The sequence below is a fragment of the Electrophorus electricus genome, chromosome 14, assembly GCF_041902795.1.
Source record: "Electrophorus electricus isolate QZ-2024a chromosome 14, ASM4190279v1, whole genome shotgun sequence".
NCBI classification, from domain to species: domain Eukaryota; kingdom Metazoa; phylum Chordata; class Actinopteri; order Gymnotiformes; family Gymnotidae; genus Electrophorus; species Electrophorus electricus.
The window spans coordinates 18,475,303-18,484,080 of NC_137510.1; the positions used below are offsets into that span (position 1 = coordinate 18,475,303).

Here is an 8,778-nt window from a genome sequence, read left to right on the forward strand (position 1 = left end):
TTACGTTTCTTCCGTTACTTATAATGTGATCTTGAGTTTCTTGAAAGGTGCATGCAGATAAAATGTATCATCATTACCAGTTGCAGTCTACCTATTAAACACAGATGAAAAAAAAAAATGTTGGCTTAACGGTCCCTTTTTTACGTTGTACTATTGTTTTACTGTGCATTGTATCTTTATATAACCTTTTAGCTACTACCCTTAGAAAAAATATTCTGCACTCTGCAAACGCCAAGTATGACGATTACCTATATTGAGCTGTAGGTGGCAGTAGTAAGGTTTGAGGTTAGTGATAAAGAAGAAGCAGAAAACCCTTTTGCGTAATGACTGCAGGTTAGCACGTTGACATTGGGGATCAGGTTGCAACTCTTGGTTAAGTCCTAAGGTAAAACCTTTATGAATTAATTGGATGACACCGATAGTGTTTTAACTTGTGTAAAAAGATTTTATTTTCATGAGAGTAACTGCTATATTTAAGATTCTTTAAAACAGTTTGGTTGGCCTGCAAGATTTATCTTCGTAGGTTAGCTAAACCTAACTAGCTAGTTAGGTTATCAGTTTTAACTGTTCATTACAGCTACTTACCGGTAGCGTAGCTAACATACTGTTTGTTTTGACCTAGAAAGCCAAAATGTGATTTTGTAACAATGTTTGTATTTAATTGTGTATGGTTTCTTCAGCTTGGTATTTACGAAAGACAAATGTGTAGCTATAAAATGTAAGTAATTTATTTATTGTTGTGGACATGTGGACATCTGGCTGGGTGGAATAACCAACTAACTAGTACTGCCAAGTCAACTGTTCTTTACTAGCTTAACTAGCTAGTTTGCTAAAGTTTTGAACTCCATGTCATGTTTGGGAGCTCTCAGACTATTCATTTCTGTTACATATTTGATGTTTTGTAAACCTTGAAAACCTTGGAAAAGGTTCGCCTATACATAGCACACTATCATTAATATGATCAAAGAAAAAAAAAATGCTTGTTGATTACACATGCTGTTGGTTAGTTAACCTAGTTGTCTAAGTCCCTGTTTCATTTCTGTTGGCAGGTAGCTACAGTAGAAGCACGATGGGTGCTTCACTCTCCAGCCCTGCTACCACTGTGAAAGCAGAGGTAGCGACGGTACCAGCTCAGCTTGGCTTACCTCAACAGGGCTGTCCTATGCATCAACAACACCAGAAAGGTTCATGTTTGGTGTCAATTTTTACAGTGTCAGACAGACAGACAGAAAGTGTCATTTAAGCAAGCATTGCGAAAGATTCTGACTGGATGTAGGCTTTCCTTACAAGTTAATGACACTGGCCTTTTAGCTCCAGTACATAACTAAAGAAAGAAAATATATGTTGTGTCTGCTAATTTGGAGAATTATGCAAATTAGACTTCTAATACAGTGTTTTTTCTTTTTGCATATTTCTGTGGGACTTGAATCATGTTTAATATCATATTTGAACATGAAGGAGCCCCTCCATCAGAGTGCCCTATGCATCAGGCTGGCACTCAAGCCACACCTCCTGCTGGGCCAGTACACCAAGAACGGGCCTATGAGTTTGTGGAGTGCCCAATGAGAGCTGCAGAGGGAAGCACGCAGAGGCTGTCTGACATCGATCCAACAAACATGGTAACCAGTTCCGATCTGTTTATGACTGATGGCAGAATGATGTTTCATAGTTTCGTGTTGTATTGTAGTTGAGTGTACAGATTTTTAATTTTTTTTGTCTGTGTGTTCCTGATAGATGCCACCACCTAACCAGCAGCCAGCCCCTGACCAGCCTTTTCTCCTGGCTGTTAACAGAGAGGAGTCCAAAATCCCCAGAACTGGAACAGATCAAAACTGGGTGTATCCCTCAGCACAAATGTTCTGGAATGCTATGCTGAGAAAGGGGTAAATGAGTTCAACTTCTATTAAATGCTAAATTTTAGCAGTGCACTTTTACATAATCCTAATTTTGTATGTACCATCATTTATTTAAGGTTAAACTAAATAACATTTTACAGACTTAAAATGCTCGTTGCTTTTTTTTTTAAACAAGTATTGTAATGCTGTTTAAAAAAAGAAAAAGAAAAAAGAAGAATCATCAAAATGTGATCATATGTACCAGTTAAAGAGCAGATGACATGTGAAATGTGTAGTGCATATAGCTTACTGAATGATAGGCCTGCATGGGTGGGGATCACTTACATGTCGTGCACATCGGTTCCCTCTAGCCTCTATGGTATTCCAACTTTGTTGCATACTGTGCAGTGGAGCATTTTAATCTGATATTTTAATGTTTCCACATAGATGATTCAGGTCTTTGCCCACTCTGGCTTTAAGACCATGTGGGAAGTGGTACAATGCACTGTGCTTAAAGCTGCATGGATATTTGCTATGAAACTATTATGCCATTAACGTAATCTAGCTAGGATTTATTTATATTTCGTTACATTATTGTGCAATACAAACATACAAAGGTTTGTCCTGTTAAAATATCCTATAATTTAGTTAAATAAAATCAACACAGCTGTTGTCTCTGGAGGTCATGCTGTGTAAGAACAAGGGTACTTTGTTCAGTAATAAGGCTGACAATGCGGTGACCTGTGATAACATTCTACTTTCCATATAAAGAAAATTAAGATATTCTAAATATATAAGAAGCATGAGAACTCTTATGTGGTTTTTGTACAGATGGCGTTGGAAGGATGATAACCTTTCACCAGATGACATGACCAATATCATCAAAATTCACAATCGCAATAATGAGCAGGCCTGGAATGAGATCCTGAAGTGGGAGGCCCTGCATGCTGGGTGAACAGAAGAGCTGCAGTTATTGTTTATATAGATACGGATAACACATACAGCAGAACAATACACATCTATATATGGTTTTTAACTTTTTGGTATGTTTCTGGTTTGTAGTGACTGTCCATGTGGTCCATCCTTAAAAAGGTTTGGAGGTAAAGCAAAGGACTTTTCACCCAGGGCCAGGATCCGTCATTGGATGGGGTATGTAACGTTTCTGTCCTGAGTTGGTGAAACATCCCTGTAGCGTGGCTGCTAGTGTGTTACCTAAAGGCTAGATGTCTGTCTATCTTATTTTTTTCTCTCTCTGCTTATGTGTAGCTATGAATTACCCTTTGACCGTCATGACTGGATAGTAGATCGTTGTGGAAAAGAAGTGCGATATGTGATTGACTATTATGAAGGAGACATTGACAAAGACACTTTTCAGTTCTCTGTCTTGGATGTGCGTCCAGCTCTGGACTCTCTTGAAGCAGTGTGTGACCGAATAAAAGTGGCCTGGTGGCGCTGGACATCTTAAACTGCCCAAAACACATTCACATCTCTCTGTATTATTATGTAAATAAGAACCCTGAGAATTTTACTGTATGAATAAATATGAATGAATAAAATGGTTGTTTATATAATGTCTTGGTTTAATTCTGCATAACTGGAGGGGTAAGATTGTAAATGTTTTTGAAGCATCTTCTGAAGCATACATATACTTTGGGGTTTTTTTTTTGTAGCATTTAGTATGTGATGTGATTTAAGGGAATGGTAAATCACAGTTCTACAATCGTGGTTTTCTACCATTTTAAGTGATCTGTGTTCTGAAGTCATTGAAAATCCTGTGGGTTTTTTTTTTTTTTTTTTTTTTTTTTTTACTGAAATATCCAAGTTGAAAATTCATATTAGGGCTAATCACTTTGGAAGGACACAACAATTTGTTACCATGAGTAAAGTCCCAAAGGCTTGTCTAATGTTTTTGGAATGACTTGGAATGAGCACATTCAGAGGAATGAGTACATTTGGAGAGATTTGGGGCAGTGGCAACATCTGTTAGTAAGGGTTTGTGGTTTGAATTTCCACACTTTTTGCCAGGATTAGGAATGACCCCTGTTTGAGGCTAGACTTTGTCTTAAACTGCGTTCTGTAGTGTTACTCATAACATTTAAAAAAGAAAATTGCTATAATTCCTTGAAGTATTTCAGTGTTAATGGCACTTCTAATGTAGACGAATACAATAAAGTCTCATGGGGGAAACAAATTCTTGCGTATTCCTTGTTTAAAAAAAGTTGAAAACAATGCTTAACTGTATGTGTGTACATATATATATGCATAGCCACTGCAAGGATTATGTAAGCATAATATAACAGTGAATCGAAATGTATTATCATCAAAATAATTAACCCACAGATTTAATACACCATTAATGACCCCTCATTTATTGTCCCAGGTAAGGTCTTGTGAATTCAAGAATATATTGTAAGAATCAGTGTGATTTGCTTGCCAGCAGATGGAGCCCTTAGACAAGCATATATCTGCTTTTTCAGATGATAAGTGGGACAACTTTTCAACTGTTATGCTTGAGGTTTAGATTATATCACTCTGGGTTCTATATTGTGGATGTTTTTGATAGGTGATGGTCACTCCAACCAGTGCAGTAAGTTTAAGGAATTCACAAAATGACAGGTGGAAGAATCCTTGAAATTTGGCTGAGGAACAAATAAAGGTGTGTTGTGAGCGTGTGCATGTGGCAGGGGATCAGGTGCTTGTGTACTTCTGATGAGTGGGTGTGGGAAAGAGCTTTTCTCCTAGCAAGATTAAGCCTTGTGTTCCCTGTCTCAACCCACTAAGGTTGTAGATTGTAGTGAGAGTTTGACATCTCCCACTCAGAGAAGCTTCCGGGAGACCTGTTTGATTGGTTATTTCAGCTGTAGTATTTCAGGTTATACTCTATGGTACAGTGAATCACTTTCTTCATGCAGACACAGAAACTATAGATGCAGTAGTTTACATATGTGCATGTTACATTTCTCACAGAACTGCTGCTTAGCAGACAGGCAAGCCCCAGTGGTGCAGAGTAAAGAGCAACCAGCCTGCGGTGGTTCAGTGCGACTGGCTGATCCTCTACATCCATCACCCACAACACAGCCCTCCAGCCTCTGCTTACATACCAAACCATACAGTGCTATGCTAAGCACACTACCAAGGCTTCATCACAACTATACTACTAAGTCTTTCTGAATCTTGTGTAGATTACTGTGTGTATGTCAACAAAAACAGGTGTCACAGATGTACACTATGAGCAAACATATGAAGTGTCATGTTGTTGTGCAATGAACACTTTACATGCCATGTTCATGCCCAGAAACAGAGAGCATGTGCATTCATGACCTGTAGTGTACTTTAGCTCTTCCCATGGGAAATGATTGCTCCAGCATCTAGCCTGTCATAGGACTACATATTGTCACATGCTTTAGAGTAATTGCATGTTTAACAGGCAGTGCTTTAAATTGATTACAACTAGTTCCATTTCTCCTATATTAGCTATAAAAAACAAACAAACACATGCACACTCACACACAAACACTAGCACAAAAAGCTTACAATGGTAAGAAATGTGCTTTGTGTTTTCTGGCTATATGTAAACAATAAAGGAAAAATAATCATTATTTTAAAAATTTCATTAGGTTAATGGAATCAGACCATTTTGAAAGGCCTGTCATTCTACGATGTGCCCTAGGAGCAAATGCCTTACAGGAAGCTGCATTTATCTTTGTTCCAAGAACTGAAAAACCCCTTTAATGGCTGCAGAAAAGAGGAGACAGTGGCTGTTGGTGGGGGGGCGGGGGGGGGGGGGGGGGGAAGGGGAAGCCAGGCACTGCTGGGAGGAATGAGGCACTGTTGTGGGAGCAAGGCACTGCAGGGAGGAATGAGGCACTGTTAGCTTTCAGAGATCAGGGGCTGCTCTGAGGAATACTGACCTAGAGCAGGGAGCAGCAGGCTCTGACATCCGTGCCATCCTTGCTCTGAACACAACTGCCAGACCCCTGCACACTCAACAGCTTGTGTTGTCTAGCAATTGAACGATACCTAGCAACTGCACAGCACTTTATTAATCACTATTATATATATATATATATATATATATATATACACACACACACACACACACACACACACACATAGTACATGCATTCATGCATTCCCAGTGCACTTTTCCTGCATGCATGGTATGTCTGACATGTCACCAACAACCAGGAACAGATAATCTGTGATTTTCCCATTAGCTATGGTATGTTGATGATTTTGGATGACCTTGGGTGCCCAGACTTTATCGATTGCCCAACTTTGTACAGAACAAAGTCCAACTCAACTTCATCTGATCCAATCAATAAACAAACAAACAAAAAAAAATGACTCAAGGAGGAGAGAATGAGCATGAGCTCTGTGTCTGTGTTTTCGCAGTCTGCTGTGTGTTCTGCTCCTTTTGGAAACAATGCTCCTACAAAAGCTTTGCTTAGCATTACAGTGGCATCCAGAAATTTCTGAAAATGGACAAAAATATCATAAGGCATCTGTGTAAGTGACAGTGTAATACTTAACAAATCTCTTTAACACAGAGAATAAAACAGTAGTTAAGCAGGCTTTATTCAAGAACGAAAGACATTGATGGGAATATCCACCGAGGTTCTGTTATAACCAGGATTGATATGCTAAGAACACATGTAGTTATAATATTATCTAGAAGGCATCCAACCTTGCTTCATGCGCACTCTAAGAAGTAACTAGGAATAATGATAGAAACAATAACAAAGGGGAAAACATGACCGTGCAGTGAAATAAAGGTGATATACAAGGTGCTTCCTACTTCGAACTCACCTAGTGACTAGTGATGCAGGTCCAGCTTCCCCCCAGCCATGTTGTTCGGTGTTGGAAAAATCTACTCAAGTTAGTATTCAGCAACAAAGCCCTCTAATTCCCTCACCCTGCTTCATTTATGCACACACCACACTGCCTGTGGGCTTTTAAATACTTTAGGATTTGTGCATGGACCTCAAAATGTTGTGTTTGTGATGGATGTGTGTGCGTGTGCGTGTGTGTGTGTGTGTGTGTGTGTGTGTGTGTGTGTGTGTGTGTGTGTGTGTGTGTGTGTGTGTGTGTGTGTAAACGTCTGCATGAGTACCTCAAATGTTATGAAAAAGGACTCACAGAGTCCTGGCTACAGCTTTGGTAAAGAGCCAGATGTAAATCCCAGAGGAAGCATGTGTACACTGCAGCAGAGAGATGAAAAAAGAGAACACACAGGCTGAGAAAGGCAGAGGAGGTGTGGATTTAAAAAAAAAAAAAACATCTTCAGTGAGGCATAATCAAACTGGTTCCAATTTGTGTGTGGGCTTATCACTCAATTGGGAGTGATGAGGTCTTGACTTTTATGGTGCAGTCAACCAGCAAACAGCAAGATAGGTTTCCTCCAGCATTGTTTTTTAATGAGGCCCGGTGAAACCATGAAGCTGCTAACTGAGTGGGGGGATATCAGTATGAGTGTAATCACTATAGCAGTGCTTGTGCCATCCTGTCCTGCTCTGCTGGATCAATACTGGAGCCAAACTACCCCTGTTTGGCTCACTGGGCACTCAGCTGAATCCTTTAGCCGTGTTGCCTCATCAAAGGGAAGTCAGGCAATTCTAAAATACTATACTCTAAAATACACAGCTGAAGGACCTCTGCCTGAAATGTCCTGTTTCTTTGGTACTATTTCTTTCCTCTACATCTTTAACATGCATATAACAACATAATACAAACATAGATATGTACATACACACACATAGATATATGTACTTACATGCACATACACTCTACACACACACACACACACACACACACACACACACACACACACACATATACACACCGATTAGCCATTACAATAAACTAGATCCTGCCCTGCTGTACGGTGCTAGGTGAGGCATCCATGGATACATCCTATCGACACCTCATCTGGGGAATCTAAAGGCCAAGTCACCCCTTTGTCATATTCCTCAAACCATTACTAAACAATTTTTGCAGTGTGGCAGGGCTGAAAGAAGCCATTAGAGAATACCATTGTCATGAAAGAGTGTACTTTGGCTACAACAATACTAAGGTAGCATTCCGATCATCACACTACCATCACTGTCTTGCCTTCTTCCCACAGTGCACCAGAGGGTATTTTCTTCTATTGCTCCATATATATATATATGTATAGAGAGAGAGAGAGAGAGAGAGAGAGAGAGAGAAAGAAATAGTGTGTTTGTGTGTGTGTGCACATGGCATGCGTATGTGTGTGTGTGTGTTTACATGTGTATGTGAGAGCGCGAGAGACTGTGTATGTGTTTCTGTTGGATTACTTCGATTACTTATGGCCATTGTGACCTCATTTGCTGCCACTGCATGCTTTATGAAGTATGTGTGTGCACATGTCCCCTTGCATCATTGTTACTTATTGTTCGTGCTGAACTGGAAGGTATTTGCCTTGCAAACACTAATTATTTTCCAGATTAGTTGCTGAAGCAATTAAATGCTTGGAGTATGGGCTGCGGCCCCTTGCCAACCCCCACCTGCTTCCCCACAATGGCTGAGCTTCTTATCCACATGCCCGTGCATTTGAGACTAATGTGGACTGAAATGGACTAACATCATAAACATCTGATTTTCCCCAAGTGCTGCTGAGACGAGCAGCCCTCCTTCCTTGATTTGGCTATAGTGCTAATCAGCGTTTGTGTTCCGATCCTGGCAAAGTGCTCAGTAACCTGTCTGATGGGCAGCACACCCCTTGCTCTGCTGGACAATTACAACAAAGAGTGGAGAGTCAAGGGACTTATTTGTTTTTGTTTGTTTGTTTGTTTCTTTTTTCTTTCTTTCTTTTTTTTTTATTATCGGTGTTATATTTGAGTTGTCTTCTCCTGCCTATTATACCAACAAAATTCCAAAGGTGATGTCAGTCAAGAACTAGACCTTATTCAAAAAAATGATT

The 8,778-nt window shown here is 39.8% G+C and overlaps 1 protein-coding gene across 1 annotated transcript; it reads left to right on the forward strand.

Annotated features, from left to right (window-relative positions):
* Positions 1 to 298: 298 nt before the first annotated feature.
* Positions 299 to 4,026, forward strand: hccsb (holocytochrome c synthase b). The gene is made up of 7 exons (XM_027015127.3): positions 299 to 385; positions 1,050 to 1,184; positions 1,459 to 1,619; positions 1,735 to 1,883; positions 2,667 to 2,786; positions 2,898 to 2,984; positions 3,102 to 4,026. The coding sequence occupies exons 2-7, from the start codon at positions 1,070 to 1,072 to the stop codon at positions 3,298 to 3,300; spliced, it is 831 nt and encodes a 276-aa protein (XP_026870928.2). The 5' UTR covers positions 299 to 385; positions 1,050 to 1,069; the 3' UTR covers positions 3,301 to 4,026.
* The last annotated feature ends 4,752 nt before the right edge of the window (positions 4,027 to 8,778 follow it).

Bases quoted from the DNA above. Each gene is read 5' to 3' on its own strand.
- hccsb (XM_027015127.3), top strand. From the start codon at position 1,070: ATGGGTGCTTCACTCTCCAGCCCTGCTACCACTGTGAAAGCAGAGGTA. The intron at 1,620-1,734 runs GTAACCAGTTCC...TGTTCCTGATAG, and splicing joins ACATCGATCCAACAAACATG to ATGCCACCACCTAACCAGCA. The intron at 2,787-2,897 runs GTGAACAGAAGA...TCTGGTTTGTAG, and splicing joins TGGGAGGCCCTGCATGCTGG to TGACTGTCCATGTGGTCCAT.